The sequence below is a fragment of the Actinia tenebrosa genome, unplaced genomic scaffold (assembly GCF_029948245.1).
Source record: "Actinia tenebrosa isolate PJP-AT-01 unplaced genomic scaffold, QUT_ActTen_1.0 PGA_scaffold2__45_contigs__length_23673736, whole genome shotgun sequence".
Lineage (NCBI taxonomy): Eukaryota > Metazoa > Cnidaria > Anthozoa > Actiniaria > Actiniidae > Actinia > Actinia tenebrosa.
In genome coordinates, this window is record NW_028292579.1 from 8,292,855 (window position 1) to 8,312,070 (window position 19,216).

General features: G+C 36.6%; 1 protein-coding gene across 2 annotated transcripts in view; it reads right to left on the minus strand.

Annotated features, from left to right (window-relative positions):
* Positions 1-8,791: 8,791 nt before the first annotated feature.
* LOC148909157 (putative aarF domain-containing protein kinase 5) overlaps positions 8,792-19,216 on the minus strand; it is a 48,859-nt gene continuing 38,434 nt past the window's right edge. The window contains exons 11-16 of one of the 2 annotated variants that reach the window (XR_016120565.1): positions 17,291-17,382; positions 16,765-16,948; positions 16,395-16,469; positions 15,344-15,439; positions 14,331-14,660; positions 8,792-9,145 (exon numbers count right to left, since the gene is read on the minus strand). Coding sequence is in view for 1 of the 2 variants with exons in the window: in XM_089034605.1 (XP_088890731.1) it covers positions 14,387-14,660; positions 15,344-15,439; positions 16,395-16,469; positions 16,765-16,948; positions 17,291-17,382 (721 nt within the window). In the remaining variant the exon portion in view is untranslated. Of the gene's footprint in view, positions 9,146-14,206; positions 14,661-15,343; positions 15,440-16,394; positions 16,470-16,764; positions 16,949-17,290; positions 17,383-19,216 lie in introns of those variants that run through there. The other variant, XM_089034605.1, reaches the window with a different exon arrangement.

Below are 19,216 nucleotides of genomic sequence, written 5' to 3' on the forward strand. Positions count from 1 at the left end.
TCTCTCTTCCTCATGTTATATAATGTTAATCTAAATAGATATTTTTATCTGAAAATTGGTAAAAAAAAATGGCTCTGAATCGACAATCTTTTTGTGACATATCAAAAAGTGTAAGCAATTTATCATTTTGTTTTTCCATTCATGCTCGAGAACAAGATGACCATATGGGCTTAAAAACTAAACAGAACGATACGGGATTGGAATATTTAAGACGTACCTTGATGCAGATTAAAAACAAAAAACTTGCGAGAAAACATGGAAGACCTAGGCCTGAAACACAAGAAAACGCAGTTCTTATAACTTTGCACGAAACTTGAATATCTAAAAATTACGAAACTGTACTGCCATTTGCATTGCCATCAGTACTCGCCGGGATCAGAGTCAAAAGAAATAATCCTTCTTGGTGATATAAGGCTTACCTTGGAAATACTTCCAGCTCAGTGCTTTCATGTTGAAGCCTTGGAGAGGAGCAAGCTCGTTACCTAACGACCTTGAACTTTATCTCTCTTATCATGGGACTTGCAGATGTTTCTAATTTTAGCTGTTGAAAATATTTAATATTTATTGCTTTTTGTTCCCTGTGATGTGTTATAAAAGACTTGAATATATTAAGAATGTTATTGAGTCGGCTTTTCGATTTGTATCGGTGGGGAATTTGATGGTTGCTGAGAAAACATAGCATTCGAGTTTGCAATCAAAAATGGTAACTACGAATCTTTTCAGTATGGTACGCAAAAATGAATAATCCTTATTAGCCACAATTGTAACTTGGTACTTGTCGGTTTCAGGCGCAAAGAATACAAGAAGAAAAAGAGAAAAAGGAGGAGAAATGGAAAAAGAAAAAGAAAGAAAGACAAAAAGAAAGAAGGAAGGAAAGAAAGAAAGAAAGAAAGAAAGAAAGAAAGAAAGAAAGAAAGAAAGAAAGAAAGAAAGAAAATTAATGGATTAAGTAAGCAAATAAAAAAGAAAAGGCACAGAATAATACATGGCGCTTGGAGTTGTTGGGAAATGGTAACTGCTTGATAAAGGATACTAAAAAAGCTGAATAATATAATTTTGAATTTGCAATTCTCATCCGTACCGTTCGACAGTAAAAACAATTAAAAAAATAGAAATCGCAAATAAACGATTAATTCAATAAATCAGGAGTATTCAGTCGGCCATGTTCTTAATAACCCACTCGGAATTTGTGGAATTGAAGCATTTGGAGAAGAATTAGCATAGAATTCGAAATTGTGAGTAATGAAGTCGCGATCGATGCAATAAAAAAATTGTCATTGATATTATTTGCTGAGATATTAATGCTAAAACGTCACTATAACCAACTATAACCACTATATGTTTATGCGTAACTACTTGGTTGTCACTGAAAGTTCCACTGGGATTCTATTTCAAAACAGCGCAACAACACTGCCAGTGTTTTTATTTAAAAAAAAGTTTTCTTGTGTTTACGTTATTAAGTGTACTTCGTTAAAGTGCTGAGTTCTCCGTTAGTGTTTTTTAGCTTTTCTCGAACTTTTCTGTTTTATTACTTGAATTTAAACAGTATTTCTATCATCATCTTTTTTGGATTTTGAGAAATATATGGTGAAAATGTAATAAAAACAGCATACTAGCGGCGGAAAATAAATTTTTTGCTGACGAGCCAAAATATGTATTTTCTATGTAATATTTGGTTTGCTTCTGCTTAAACTTTAATTTTTTTTGTCAGTTTGTTCTCTTTAATAATTTAAGGTTAAAATGATTTGCATTCGTTGCAGCAAAGTGAATCAGGATATATACAGTTCACGCATTTTGCACGAAAACATTGCTCTGACTACAAAAATCTCCCAATTCGTTTATCTTGAGCTTGAAGGAATTTATATCAATCTTTATTCTTAGAACCCAATTAAATTAATAAAATGAATATTTTTCTTCTCTCGTAGGAAAATCCTTCTGAATGACATAAAACCCGACGCGCATGTGCAAACAATGTCAAAGTGTATCCAAGTGACGTCATAAACAAATTAATAAAACGAATATTTTTCTTCTCTCGTAGGAAAATCCTTCTGAATGACATAAAACCCGACGCGCATGTGCAAACGTTGTCCCAGTGTATCCAAGTGACGTCATAAACAAATTAATAAAACGAATATATTTCTTCTCTCGTAGGAAAATCCTTCTGAATGACATAAAACCGGAGGCGCATGCGCAAACGATGTCAAAATGTATCCAAGTGACGTCATAAACAAATTAATAAAACGAATATTTTTCTTCTCTCGTAGGAAAATCATTCTGAATGACGTAAAACCCGACGCGCATGTGCAAACGTTGTCCCAGTGTATCCAAGTGACGTCATAAACAAATTAATAAAATGAATATTTTTCTTCTCTAGTAGGAAAATCCTTCTGAATGACATAAAACCCGACGCGCATGTGCAAACTTTGTCCAAGTGACGTCATAAACAAATTGATAAAATGAATATTTTTCTTCTCTCGTAGGAAAAACCTTCTGAATGACATGAAACCCGACGCACATGTGCAAACGTTGGCCAAGTGTCTCCAAGTGACGTCATAATCAACACTTCGATCGGTAAAAAAAAAAAAAATTCAAATTTCAGTTCACAACTTCAAAATAGAGGATAAGATGTCTTGAGAACATTACTGACATTTAAATTAAAATAAAAATTAAATAACATATCAAATTATGAATTAATACTGATTAAATGTTTAGAAGGAAATCTTACATCTATACACCTAAGTTCAAAATGGCGCCCGGCTTAGTGAGGTGCATGAAAACGAGACATCCATGGCCAAATGCAATAATATTTGTCAATGCAAAGTATACACTTGTTCACTTGTTCTTTTCTTCTTACATTCACGAGCACAACAATCTTGCGGCATCAAATTGTAAGAAAATACTGTAAATTTGTTTTCATTCTGCTGTGCGCCTTTTTGGACTTAGGTTTATTGGCCGAGTAAGAAAAAAAGATAATTCCATTTTTAGCTAAAAATCGTGTGTTCTGATTAGCGGCGCGACGGGCGGTATTTCTATATATATCCTGACGTACGGCCTACGTCATCCAAGTGCGAGCAAGGGAAAAGGGATTGTTAAATAATAAAAAAATCGCAAAACAAGAGGAAAAATTTAGAAAAAAAACAGTTTTTTTCTATTCCTTGTCCTGACTTAGATCAGCAGAACAGAACAGAACAGAACAGAACAGAACAGAACAGGGCAGGGCAGGGCAGGGCAGGGCAGGGCAGGGCAGGGCAGGGCAGGGCAGGGCAGGGCAGGGCAGGGCAGAACAGAACAGAACAGAACAGAAGAAACAACAACAACAACGATAACATCAGCCCTATAGGCTGCCTTTCTTATAACTTAAGTTAATAACAATACAAAAAACTACTAAGACCTTTTATAATAAGATAACGTTTTTATTCTAGGATCCGTAAAGCATTTACGTAACTAATAAAGTGGTTCTCTATTCTTTGATTAAGTCAATAGCTGAACAGTGGGAGCGGCCGATATGACGTTTGATGTCCTTATAAGGTAAGCGTTAATGCTGTTATGTTCCAATGAGAAAAGCATTAAAATATTGGTTTATTCTGGTTGCTAGTAAGATTCAGATTGTGAGGTAAATAGGGTGTGACGGGCCTTATGATTGTAAAGACGGCAATAAAAAATTACTCTATGGAGGACTTCTCTACGTAATATCTTTAAAGAGCATAACACCAACGAATATATAAAATGCGTTGACTCTAGATATGAAAATATCATTCCTTTCAAATCAGTTACCTTGAAGGTTAATTTTGTGCCTATATTCCTATATTCCTTTTCGATTTTCTATCCTGACTAGAAATGAATCCTCTTACAAGATATCAGAACGAAAAAGGTAAGTCTTAAAACTCTTTTGGTACCTTACTTTGAGACCTGGATATAAGAAGAATAGGCAATATTACGGATTACATGTGGAGCGATGGGATAAAATCTATAATGCCAGAAAACGAGCGTTAACTATAAGAGAAAGAAAACAGAGTAGATTTTGAGTGAACATCATAACAGAATTTATTCATGGACCTAATTTCCCGAAATCGCTTTAGTGATCACGAAACAACCTTTCCCCGGCCAAGTTGAGATTGGACTTGGTGAGTTGATTCACCATTTAATTTTCCATACATCGGTTCACTGGTCAAACACAAAGCATTCAACCGAGGCTACAAGGTTCAACTTTAAATAATCCTATGAAACTACCTTGGCGCCTCGCTCGAGTGCTTTGTGTTTGACCAGTGAACCGATGTATGGAAAATGACGAATGTTTCTTGCATTCCACTATAGTGCACTCTAGTTGTGTGACCTCTGTAAAAATGCTTTTCATACTATAATGTACAAATGTATATCATCATTATCTTTTATTGCTGTCGTTACACATGTATCACATGGATGGCGTTAGTCAGTTCATGTCTGGATGGTCAGATCCCACGATATGGAAGGCGCACTATACTAAGGTTTGCTCCAGTTTTAATGATTCCGTTGCCAAACCCTATTTTGCCGGTATGATTAGCTGGCAAACGAAAACCAAATGCACGGATTTTGCTCGCTAGAAAACAAACGGAATTCACATTCCATACAATCTTTGTTGTCACTTAGTATTAAAGCTAAAAAGTCTGTTGGATAGGTCAAGTACGATCTCAACTTTTGAACCATTTTTTCGTGGCCTTTCGCTTTCTGGCATTTCAAGAATTCTATCTTACGCTCCACATGCAATCCGTAGAGTACTGCCTATTCTTCTAATCAAGATCTAAAAGAAAAGTATCGAAAAACTATAAATTAACAACACTTAGTTCTTACAATTTTATTGATATTTTTTTTCTTACTTGAAGTTAGTGATATGCATGATGGAGAGTACGTCGGAAAGGCAGCGGTAGCTAAAGATGGCGACCGGCAAAAGCAATTTCTTATCGACGTAAGTCAGTAATATGCCCATCCCAGTTTTTTTTACTAAATAATCGATTACGTTTCCTTGATTTACGAGGGTAGCTTCTTATAGCACTAAAGCTGTGGCCCTCATTCCATGATCAAATTGGAATGTAGCGGTAAATATATTTTTCGGAAGGGGAGGGACGGAGAATGCGGAGAAAAAACCTTCAAACCACAGCAGAGAACCAACAAGGATTTTTACTCTCAGTACAACACCGAGTACAAGAATCGATCGCATTGACCCTGATTGCATTGGTGACGAGGGAGCGCTCTCATACCAACGGTACCTCTTAGAATCTTAGTATCTTGACTAGAAACTTTTTTTTCAAATACAGACTTCCCTCCCCAAAAGTGTTGAGCAAGCAACAGCCAAAGACATCAAAAGTCCAAGTGATTCCAAACAAACCATCAACCCTATAGTGAAGTCATCAAGCCCCAAAAATGCCTGGGGAAATTCCTCGTATGCAGAACTTATTACCCGAGCCATAATGTCCTCTCCTAACAAGAGGATGACTCTACAGGAAATCTACGCCTGGATAAGTGATAATATCCCGTATTTTATGGACAAGAAAGATGGTTCAACCACAACTGGATGGAAGGTAGGTCAAATGTTCAGGTTCGATAGATTCGGTTACGCCTCGTGTTTTTATACCTCATAAATTCATCCTGCTGGTTTATTGAACAGTAATTACTACCGTTGTCGTTTGAAGTACGACCCGCGAAGTTTGAAGTCTCGTTCGCTGAAAAATATTTCAAACGACCGTCAATCGAAAAACTGAAAAAAAACCAAAACAAAACAAACAAACAAACAACAACAACAACAAACAAACAATATGTTGAGTGAGATTTTGGACTGAATTTAATATTTTAGAGGCCGGATTTGAGGTCCAAAATCTTTAATTCAGTCCAACATCTTCCTCAGTCAATATATTATTATATATTATATAATTAACGATCGTTGAAATGCTTGGCGTCGGCGAACGAAACCGATCAAACTTCGCGAGTCCCACTTCAATGTCAATGGTAGAAAACTCAAAAGAGCTTCTACTTTCTCAACAGAATTCAGTCCGCCACACTCTTTCTATCAGAAAACGCTTTGTACGTATTCGCAACACCGAATATGGTACTTTCAACTACAAGAGTTACTGGACGATAGACCCAAACGAAGAAACAAGAAAGCATTCCAGAGGTCGGAGTTCCGCGGGAAGTCCTTCTGTGAACTCCAATAACATTCGTGATCCTCAAACAAGTGACACAAGAATAGCTATAATGAGAAACGGATTGATATATCAGAGGCCAAAAATAGAATTACCAGGGTCTTGTTGTCCGTATTGTGAAGGGCATAGCAGATTGAGTGTCGCGTTACAATACCAACATGGTCTTAGTTACTATAGTTACCAATTTTAATAAGGCCAAGAGCCTCTTTATAGTTTTCTTAGTTTCTGAAAAGGAAAAGCATTTTTATCCGAGTCGTTTTGCAACTGGATTTTGTAATTATCAACTAATTAGAAATAGCACATTGTTTCAAAATAAACCGGCAAAGATATATAATGCAAAACGAACCAATTTGTGTGAATGAAACGATGTAATTGGTTGAGGTCGATGTTTGTATTAATGATTAAATGATTTTTTTCCTAATTGGTAACTGACTCCACATTGTGATTGGCAAACCTTGCTATGACACTCTCTTAAGAAATCTTTGCCTGTAATAATATTAAAGATTGGAACTGTTTTAAATTACGTTGCTTAAGATTATATAGCCTTTAGTAAAAATATACAGGTGATTGTAGAAAATCTCGCGCGCTGATTGGTCGAGAAGCTCACACTATCAATCACCTCCAGCGATAATCCAAAATGGCGGCCAGCCGCTTTGTTGCCGATACCGGAAAAAAAATGCCTTTTATCTTCTGTAATTCTGTAATGTCTGTATAAATATCATCTGTAATTCTGTATAAATATCATATAATCAAACGAATTGTATGCACCTTATGTTTACTTCATTATAGTATTTTAATAAAAAAAATTAAAAATTGTGTAATAGAGTCCTAGGACATTATGTTAGAAAGATTATTAAAGTAATATCATTTATCATATAGTAAATAAAGTAGTTCTTTTAACAGCATGAAGTGAGGAGTGATGTTTCGGATACGAGTTGCTGTATTCTATTGGGGTTTCAGAATCCGAGTGGAATTTCAAATGCCGAAGAGGCGTAGGAGAGGCATTTGAAATTCCACGAGGATTTTGAAACCTCAATAGAATACAGTGACGAGCATTTGACACGACATCTTATACTTTTTTTGTTATGTTTGTTTTTATTTCAAAAGTGAAACTGCGTGGTTCTTGTATAAATTTTCATCTTTATAGTAGCTACTTATTGATGAAAATTTTCTTGTCTGAAGTTCACATTTAGGAGTATATGGCTCGTTATACGTAAACTTCTGGCCGAGGTACATGAATGTATCCGCATTGGTCCTGGTCGAATCCAAAGTCTTCTCGGCCTTTTATATGGCTTAGTTGCCCGAGCCACGTTGTAAAGTATTCGAAAATACTAACGCCCTTAGAATGGATGTTCCCCCCATATGTGTTGCCAACAAATGGTTGAGCAATGAATATTTAGTTCCAACACCAAAACGATGCATATCCGTTTTCATTTGGCTCCACTTTGGACAGCGTTTTCAAATTGATGAGTTTTCGATGAATGCGCTCATCGTTTTCGAGCGTTTTAGTGTGGAAGGCCAAAATGCATCGAAATGTCTGCGTTTTCAAACGAAAACGCATTAGTGTGGACGGGGTCTTAGCCACCTTTCCGATCCGTTGTTGCATTAACAATATGGCCCCTCCATTGTTTTAATTCCATTCTGTTTATTGTAGGTGCTACGCTTCTCCGAGGCTTTTGCGTAATCTCCCCCCTCCCCTCCCCTCCACCGTCAAGCCTAGCCTCATTTTTTTAATGACTACCCCCTTCTCCCCTCAAATCTCACCGCCCTTACTTTTCCGGGTTGAAAAAATAACGCAGTCCCTAAATTTTTCATTCAAACTATGCACAAATGATTTACAATCTTTGCACTGAAGTAAAGTCCAGTAAGGATAAAGGCAAAGTCATCAAATCACTGTGAATCTATTTGCCTACAAATTGTCCATATCTGTACCCCTAAAGTTGGTTTCAAATTACAGCAGCAAGTTAATATAAGCTTTACCGCTTTCCGGGGGGATCTGCTGTTCATTTGGCTCCACTTTGGACAGCGTTTTCAAATCCATGCGTTTTCGATGAATACGCTGTTCATGCCGCGAGTGAAAAAAATATTTATGATGAAACATCTATATATAAAAAAAGTTAATTAACAACGAAACAAAAAACAATCTTAAGAATGAGTTAAATGATTGGAGATACACACCAAACGCATAATAAATCCTTGTCATGACGTCATCTTAATCGCCTTACGTCACCAATTAACATTATCGTATGGGACATCCAATCCAAACGTAGATAGTTGTTGCTCGAGATGAAAAACATGGATTACTTTTGAAGGTAATTAAGAGGAAAACACCTTTATTTGATGTCATTAGGTGATGTAATTTGTTTGTACATAGCATTATTTCTTACACCAAAGGATGATGGAGACCTATATAAAGAGCAGCGTTGTCCCACATCAAAGCCATACTCTACACCAGCTTGATTGATTGATGACAGAGTAGCGCTTGAAGATTGAATGATATGAACAGTAACCAAGAACTAGCACACGAAGAACTGAGTAGCAATTACAACAGTACTGTCTCTTCGCCAAGTAAGCAAAATATTACCCACATCTCTTCAGTTGAATTCAACAAAGACAGATTCAATCAGAACAAGTTTTTTATTTTTATTTTTACTTAACCACATTTTTGTTCTAATCGTGAACTCCAGTAATCAATAAGGATCTGACAGAGGGAAAACACACATCAATTGGTACATGGTTAGAGAGTTTTTCGCTATTTTTTTCTCTTGATTTTTGGCTACATTTATTTGGGCAAACTTAATTATTTTGCCCATTCATGTTTTTGTTTTACCTTTCTTGTACAAATTCGTTATCTAAGTTCCATAATTTGTGTAAAAATAGTCCAAGTGTGCTAAGTATTTTGTCTTTGGCAAGATATACAATAGCAGCAAATTTTATCTCGCACCAAGATTTCATCATAGACTAAGGTCAACCTGTTATGTGATAAAAAAAGATTAACCTTTAAATAACGTACCAGTTACATTGTTGTGAACGAGGGTTGTTGTTGTTTCAGAGTACATGACACCGTCAGTGATTAAGATGGTCAAGCAGGAAGGTAAGGATGATCGATATCTTTCATTAATTTCCATCGAATTATTAAAATAACGCAAAAGTTGACGTACTGAAAAAAAAAAAAAAAAAAAAAAAGAAAAACGAGCAACCAACCAAAAACCTACCGAACAAACCAATCAAATAAAAAACTAACCAAACGAACAAACATACAAAAAAAAAAAAAAAAAAAAACCAACAAAAAAAAAAAAAAAAAAAAAAACCAACAAAAAAACAAAAACGACAACAAACCAAACAATCAGCCAACCAATAACCAGTCAGTCAGTCAACCGACCGACCGACCGACCTACCAGCCCACCGACCTACCAGCCCACCGACCTACCAGCCCACCGACCTACCAGCCCACCGACCTACCAGCCCACCGACCTACCAGCCCACCGACCTACCAGCCCACCGACCTACCAGCCCACCGACCTACCAGCCCACCGACCTACCAGCCCACCGACCTACCAGCCCACCGACCTACCAGCCCACCGACCTACCAGCCACCGACCTACCAGCCCACCGACCTACCAGCCCACCGACCTACCAGCCCACCAACCTACCAGCCCACCAAACAAACAAACAAACAAAACAAACAAACAAACAAACAAAACCAACCAACCAATCAGCCAAATAAAAAGAATCAGAAAAAAATCCATTTTCCAGAAAATAAGAGCATTGATGATAGCAAACTTTTATAGTAGTTGTGATAATATCTGAATGCTTGCTAAATACTTATTACAATAATTGGTGGTGGACGTACGTAATATGTATTATTAACTGCGTCACCTTTAAGTTACCTTTAGTTAGAAATTAATAAGGGATAGCAAATACAGATAAATTTGATATGTATAAATGAACTAATGGACAATGTAAGATTGAAAGAAAAAAAATTTTCAGTGTTGAACCTAATTTCAGAAAAGCGATTCGAATCGATTCTTGACAACGGAAGAAAAGAGAATCCAATCTCAGGACATGAGTTCAAAGAGGCAACGTACGAAGTAAGTATTTTTTGGGGTCGAAACCTTCTTCATGTAAGACCAAGCAATCAGCAAGTACGTATAAACCACGAAACCAGTTATGACGTAGTCATGGGTGTAACGAGAAATTACACAACCATGCAATTAGGAAAGGCGTAATCGAACAAACAGTAATCACATAACCAAGCAACCAGTAATCACCTGACTACGTAACTAGGAATAACGTAACCAAGCAACCAGTAATCACTTGACTTCGTAACTAGGAATAACGTAACCAAGCAATCACTAATTACCTGACTACGTAACTAGGAATATCGTAGCCAAGCAACCAGTAATCACCTGACTACGTAACTAGGAAAAATGTAACCAAGCAACCAGTAATTACCTGACTATGTAATTGGGAATAACGTAACCAAGCAACTAGTAATCAATTGTAATTTTAGTCGATCAAGAAAAATATAAACTTATTATTATAATAAATACAAAATTTCTGTTTCTTGTTTAACGAAGGTGTCAAGTGAAGAAGGAACAACTACAACAGAAAGAGAAGAACCACAAAAACCCAACAACGTTGTTGTTAATCATGCGATCGGGAAAAAGCAAAGCGGAAAGTCTTCCTGTACCCAACGAAACGCCTGGGGGAATTTCTCTTATGCGGACCTCATCACACGAGCCATAATGTCCTCTCCTAACAAGAGAATGACCCTACAAGGAATCTACACCTGGATAAGTGATAATATCCCGTATTTTATGGACAAGAAAGATGGTCCAACCACAACTGGATGGAAGGTGAGAATGGTCATTTTATACTCTTCTAAAAATAGCTCGAGCTACATATTCCTTTTTAACTCCACCATGGTTTTTGAGCGAATGATTTCCCATGATACAGATCAAGCTAGGTGATAACGCATCCTCCGTAATCGGCAGTTTATGGGGAAGTTTATGCCCTAATAGTAGACAGAAATAGTAAAACATTACGCCAGCTTAGGCGTAATGTTTTACGATTTCACACCACGTTCCATTCTCTTGAGAATACGATTCTTCGCTTGAGTTGCATCCATAGTAATGTTTCTTCTTGTGTGCAAACTTTAAATAAAGAATTTATACTCTAAATAATGACACGTAGTCTGAAATGGGGAAAAATCGTAATGTAGTAAAAAAGCGTGTTTCTCAATTCAGACGTGTCACTGGTGTCATTCCCTAGAGTATATATACGTTTTGCTCAACTGTTGAGCATGAGAAGACACATGAGTATACAACTTAACCAAATGATCTTATTCTCATGGGAATGGCACGTGGTCTGGAGAGAGAGAGAATATATATATATATATATATATATTGGTTCAATGGTCACTGACACCAGTTTCTTTCATCCTTAGAATTCCGTCCGCCACACACTTTCCATAAGAAAGCGATTTATCCGTTTACCAAACATTGCGTTTGGCAGTCTAAATTATAAAAGTCTTTGGATGGTTGACCCATATGCAGAAGCAAGGAGACGTAACTCATCTAGTTACCCGCTTAACTATCAAGCTGAATCCCCAAGGATGGAAGTGGCCGACTGGAGCCAGCAATTGAGGGTGTGGACCTCTCGGCCTCTTGACAGAGCAACGCAGACCGAGTTTCCCAACACGCCGTGCCCGTACTGTAGGCACCTAGTGAGCTTAAACCCAAACATCGGGGACACGTTCACTCAAGACGTTTCAGGGTATCAAATTTGATTTCTTAAAGAAATGGGGGAGTGTGTCTCAGAGATTCTTTCAAATCACTATAATTTAAATGGGGGTAACGTGCCGTAGATAAGAATACATAGAGTTATAGATCTAGAATAAAGACAAGAGCAAAGCCAAAATACTGAAATATTTTATGTAATGAGCGCACCAATATTTGATTGGCCCAGAGATTATTTTAAACTAATTTACAATGGGGACGGTGTTTTCGTGTTTTCGGTGTTTTTGTTTAATTTAAATTACATTGGGCGAATGACTTGGATGTTTTGTATATAGAAAACCAAAGGGTTTTTACTGGAATATAATATATTCTTAGTTTGGATCGAGTTGAATGTGATCACCCCTGAGATTATTTGACATTAATTTACAATGGGTACGGTGCCTTTGGGAACGGGATTCAAATTACATGGGGCAAGTGACTCGGAAGTCTTATGTATAAAAGTAAAACCAAAGCATTTCTACTGGCATATATATTCTTAGGTTGGATTTGAACATTTAAAATAGCTCAATAGTATATATATGCTGAAGACACGTATAAAATCTTTATAAATTTCAGTAAACCTCAAAAAATGAAACTAATTTATGTGTATGAACTCAATTTGCACATCATTCTGTTGGGAATTTCAAAAATACAAGAGTGAAAGGGGAGGCGAGAGATTTTGAAAGATGAGTATTTTGCATATCTTTTACCTGGCTCAGTCGAGTGCGTATATAGCATAGTCAATTCATATTAAGCAATCCTTGCCATGGACATTTTTACACTGTAACCATGTTTATTTTCATGAGAATAAAAACCATTCTTTCACCTGCATAAATTCATTCTCAAGCACTTGAATGCGAGGCTACGTGTGGTGGAATCTATTGTTCGTTATAAAATAATTGTTCTAAATCTCGCGCACTGATTGGTTGGGAGCGCGTGCTTTATGATAGCACACAACACGCTCGCGTACTTTCAGTTTCGTCATTCATGTAAATGGTATTTTATAAAAGAAATAAAAAACTTGCTTGCTGTGCTGTGTGGAGTTATAAAGCACTTAGGGATTGGCAGATCACTCGAGAAATGCCGAGAAGCACTCCGCTACGCGTCTCTCGTGCTCCGCCAGCCCCCACGTGATTTATATCTGCACACAGCACGCGCGCGCGTTTTCTATTTCTTCAAACCAACATGGCTGCCGCGTGAAAAAGGCACATTGGAACAGAAATCAGAGCAATACATAGCCCTCCCATCGTTTTTTTTTTTGCAATCTATGTGCCGAGCTGTTTCTTACAATGTAAGTCACATTGAAGACATTAACGGGAGGTGCCCTTTTCTGGGTAAGAGGCGATAAAGAAGTAAAATTCTTTCTGAAAGTGGTCAGTACCAAGCGACAAAGAAAAGGAAACATTGCACGACGATAGTGCATTATCAATACTTCAAAAAGGTTAAGAAACCCAAACATTACAGTAGTTTCGTTCATTATTTCGTTGTTTATTTACGAATGCTTCGAGGGATATCGATGAGACGTGCATTGCTATTGCTTCGTTAAGGATAAAGAGATAAAAATGTCAAAAAAAAACGAAGACGTTTGTCTTATGTTTTAGCTTTATAAACGAAATCAGTCAACGAGAAAGTCGCATGTCAGGACCGTAGCAACCAGTACGGTTGGCCCGGTTTTAACCACACCACCTTTTACCTTCAGAATCATTTTTCCCCCTCGTAAAAAAATATTTATTAAACAAGTAAATAAAATACCGGACCACATTTCCTAAAAACCGGAGGACTGTCCAAGTGGTAGCCTTGCGTGTATGCTCAAAAGAATGAAGATAGAAAGATAAACATTTAGGACTGATCAACTTGGAATAGCTAATTGGTTGGACAAATGTTACTTTTTGTCAGACATTGTCAGTTGAATGGCCATTAGTTTGGACCGCTATCAGTACATTTATATATTATGTTAAGGCGGATTAGCAAACCAGCAGGTAGTTTGACAAGCAAATCCATAACAAGTTACGACATGCATACTGTGTGACTACCAAAGTAAACAATTAGAAAATATATGGTTAAATTAAAAACCAAACAAAAAAACAAAACAAAACAAAACAACAACAAAAATATAAAAAAAAAAAAAAAAAAAAAAACAAACAACACGAACATTCATTTGACTGGTAGACCATAAGCAATTATCAATTATCAATACGCATTATTAAATAGTATAAGTAACTAATGAGGAAAATCAAAATTGAAATCGTCCAATCAGAAACAGGATCGCCATTATTTGCATTCACCTTGATTATATAACACTGACTGTATCTCTTACAATTATGCTTTTTTGCAGGGTTTATAATCTTTTAATAAAATGGACTTTAGGTGATCTCACCATCTTATCTTGCACTTCAAGGAAAAACGCCACCATAACCATCATCAAATAAAATCTTACTCGATGTCTTGTGCCGGTAAAGTGTAACCTCCTCCCATTATGTGAAAGAACCAAACATTCGCTGTGTCGGCCCGGGTTCTCCACCGTTCACTTAGTTGTAATTTTATCCCTAATCGGGTCGAGATCTCTTCTTCTTTGGCGGTTTTTCGGTCTAAGTCTTCTAAAGTTCTAAGTTTTGATGTGAGATCTGTCATTTCAATTGGAGCTCGACCAAGATACTGAAGAAACAGAATGTAACGCTCTACTAACCACGCTCTTAGGCTCAGGTACCTGAAATGGACAATAACATGATAGCAAAAGGGGCTCTTGCACCATCACGTAATGGCAAAAAAAAGCTCAGTTTCCCAGGAGAAAAGACTCTATTGTTGTGCCTCTCCTGTCATGACTGCCATCACGTGATGGTGCAAAGCTTCTATGCTGAATAACATTTTAGTGCGACATTAAAGTTTGAAATTTAAGCTTCGTCTTAACACTACACCAGCTTTCACGCTAGCCTAAACACCTATTTAAAAAAAGGGTTGTTACAGTAGATGGGACGCGACAAGCGATGTGAGATATGACATTGAAGTTCCAAGAATAGCGGGAATGGCTGCTGGTTCTTACTATGACTCTCTTCAAAGCATTAAGAGATCCAGTTATGATTACTTGCAGACAAAATCATTTCAGCGCCTCGAATGTTGGTGCTACACAATCGTCACATGTATGCCCATTACTCCTTTCGATTTTGGAAAGTCCATTCACCATCCTTTGGTTCCGACAGCGTTTTTTTTTTTTTTTTTTTTGTTCGTTTGAAAGATGTGTATATATAATTGTACTTTACTTGTGTAGTTTGTGTGTTATAGTTTGTGGTTTTCGAGGAAACATTTTCCAAAAATCAGAGTAAACTTTGAGACAGAGTGGGATGGTATATTTTTGTTAGGTATTTTTGATAGATAGAATAAATGTTAGCTTACCGTATTCTAACATCGAATGCAATAGTTTCCCAATACGTTTTTATTTTGGCTGTGAAAGACCTGTCAGCTACTTTCTCATTGCATCCACATATGGCACTGTAAAAAGAGATTATAAATAAAATCAATAACGGTTTTAATTTAATTTTATTTCGGACTTTAAAAAGACAAACCCATTTTATTCAATCCATAACATTTCAAATAACCCAGGGTAATGCATTGGACTTCTTCGATGATACGGCGGCCATCTTGAATCGCAAGGCATTATGGGCCACACATGGGCAACACAAAACAAATATGCTGAAATGAAGACTCTCCAATCTTTGAGGAATCTCCTTAGTTGCGGAAATGTCCACTTAAAAAAAAATCATCTCTTGTCAAATTGTCTTGTTATGAACCTGTAAGTGGACAGAAGATGTTTAGATAAACGAAACCGGTCTTCACTAATTGAGTCGTTTTAAGTGCGTGAAAGATGTTTTTAGAAAAGAATTTAACCTTATCAATACTATCATGACGAATTTAACTAAATCTTTTGAAGTCTCAGCAAAGAAGATATCTCAATCTTGTTATGAACCATAAATGTCAATCGATACCATTACTGTAACAAAGGTTTGTGTATTTGCTCTCTGGATGACCCATAATGCCTTGCGTTTCAAGATGGCCGCCGTATCGTCGAAGTAGTCCATTCAGGGCACGACTACCTCTCAGATAGAATAGGAATATAATTTTGCTGGGTTTTGACATTATAGACCTAACTTGGGGTTAAACGCGGAGACGCCAAGTGACAATAGGTGACACTGGACCCGGTAAACTAAATTTTACGAAAACAAAGACTGCATCACAAATGGCAAACGTGTGCGCAACCATGTTACTCAAAATCCCTTAAGATATGAACAACAATGCCGCCATCTTGGTTGATTTAACAAGAGAAGCTAATGAGGAATGCTTTTTAATCGTCAACCACGATGACGGAAATGACGTAACATGCTCCTGCTCTATACTTTCTCAGGTGTAAACATAATACTTAAAAACAACACTGAAAAATACGACTGACCATTTGGCCATGATCACAAAGCGGTCGACCGGTGCACCTAGATCGTCATTTACTGCTCGTACTGTGTTGAGATTCCTGTATTTAAAAAGATAGACTTATTTCAATAAAGTTAGTTACCAAAACCGACAGAGCTGAGACTGCTGATGATCATGGGAAATGCTTCATAACGAGCAAACACTTTGATACAAACTGTAGCTTGAGGATCCTCACAGGAGGTGAAAGTACTCTAACACACTGATAATGGATCTCAAGTCAATCAATAGTAGTCAAGGGATTGAAACATGTAAAATACACATAACCCATAACGATCTCAGCTTTGTAGCTTTTCAGTAGACTAGTTTAATAGTAATGATTAGATATTAAGCATTACCTGAACACTAGTAACATTGTCCTTGGTAGTTGTTTCAGTATTTTGATTACTCTTTCAAAGTGTCCCTGCGCCAGTTTAGTCATAATCTTGAAGTCTTCTTCAGTGACCTTTGTTGTAAAGAGTGCACCTGCACTACCCCAAGCGAACGGTCGTTGGAGTAAGATCTGCGTGAAGTTTTCATAATCTGTACATATTATTAAAAAAACTGCTATAAATCCTGCATTTTGATTTGTTAGAGGAAATTGCTTTATGAAAGAACACAGCACACGTGTGCACTTTCTATTGTGTAATTCCTAAGCGTCATTCTTCTTTGAACGCTTTTCTTGTGTTCTGCCAACATTGTGTGCTTTATAACTACACACAGCACGCGTGGGCATTTTCTGCTCCTTCAATAACCAGGTGATCTCGTTTTGACAGCCCATCAAAAAAACAGCCAATCATCGCGTAGGAAGAATTCTGATCAGGCGGTCTATCGGGGAGAAAAACAACAAAAAAACAAAAACATCCTAATATTTAAAAAACTCACCATCTACGCCAAGCTCTTGACTATAATACTTCATTTTATCCTGTTGATTCAGAAGAATTGATCTCCATAGCTTGCAGAGGGAGATGCGATCCCTGTGGAAAATTTGATCGAGAGGTCATGGGCAGCATAATATTAACTACTTCTATTGAATTTGCTAAATGAATTCTACGAATTCTATGATCAGCCCTTGCTAGTGCACTACAATTACGCCGCCCTTGCTATGGTGTTGAGTAGCCATCAGGAGAACACCAAGTCTTAAGGCCTTCTGATAAGGTCATTTGAAAAAAGGATACTCCTAAATATGGTCAAGTTAAGGATACCCTTAAATCTGGTCATTCGAAAAAAGGATACTTTTAAATATGGTCAAGCATACTCTTAAATATGGTCATTTGAAGAAAAAAAAAAAAGGATACCCTTAAATAACATCATTTGAAAAAATGATACTCTTAAGTATGGTCAAGGAAACATTTAAATAAGGCCATTTGGAAAAAGAATCATCTTAAATATGGTCAAGGGTACTCTTAAATAAGGTCATTTGAAAAACGCATCCTCTTAAATAAGGATACTCTTAAATATGGTCATTTGAAAAAAGGATACTCTTAAATACGGTCATTTGAAAAAATGATGGTCTTAAATATGGTCATTTGAAAAAAGGATACTCTTAAATATGGTCATTTGAAAAAAGGATACTCTTAAATATGGTCATTTGAAAAAAGGATACTCTTAAATACGGTCATTTGAAAAAAGGATACTCTTAAATATACAGATAACCTATGGGAAGTAATTCATGGTCCCGAATTTCCTTAGTTACCGTTGCTATATCCCCAAATTTTAAGCATAAATTGTAGCAAAATGAGCAAATTTTCGAGCAAAGTTCAATATTTTCACGGTTTTATGACTTACTTTCTCACTATGTACACTCGGATTTCAATCATTTTGCTATCTAGAAATGCTAAAATTTTTGTGGAATAAAAAAAAGTCCATTTTTTTTACCTTTCTATTATCTCTCGTAAAGACGAAATATATTCCACCAACATTGGGGAATTCATTAAATATATTTGATGAATGTTTACACGGATGAGTAAAAGCTGTTATTAATCGAGCCGAAAACTTAGAGCTAGGAAACATTGAGTTACAAACAAAATGTTTGCTGATTGGTTAATTCGATCGGGTCGATAGAATCGAGATCACCTGCATCGCATGAAAAATCAGGGATTCAGTGTTAAATTTCTATTAAGTCTTTGTGATTCGCGCGCTGTCGGTTTTCTCGTTGAATACCACATCTACATAAAATACTTGTGTTTGATTGGTTCATTGGCCGTTTATTTACTTAATTAATAATTGAATGCTTACATTTGGGAACTTTTTATCTGTTATTCTCAGCCAATGAATTTTATATGCAATTACTTCAATCTACTTGTTAATCTTGATATCTCCCAATGAGATTTGGATTTCTTTAGAATTTTTAAAAGGAATTCTTCTTCCAAGTCATAACATCCTGTTTTTTTTTCTATGTGGTCAAAGAAGTTGAATTTTTTAAAACTTGCCAGCGAAATATGTTCGTAGAAAATCCTGCTATATTTTAAGAAGTCTTTTAACTGTATCTTTAACAGCTTGTCTCAGGTCTCCCATTCGCCATAAGTATAATATAGGATTAATAAACGAATTAATTGCTAGGAAAAGCTCTCCAATTCGAGTTAAATGGGTCAACTGAGCCACTTCCTTAAATATGCTTTCCAAAGTTGCGAAGAAGAAATAGATAGGAAAAAAAGATTGCAAGAAGAATAAAGACCATGGTGTGCAACGATCGTCGATATTTGTTGACATCAAAGGTTGGTGTTGGATTGGAAACAGGGTCGCTGGTGTCGCTCGTAGACACTTGTGAAGATACTTTTTTCAGATGGTAGAATGCCATGGAATAGAACA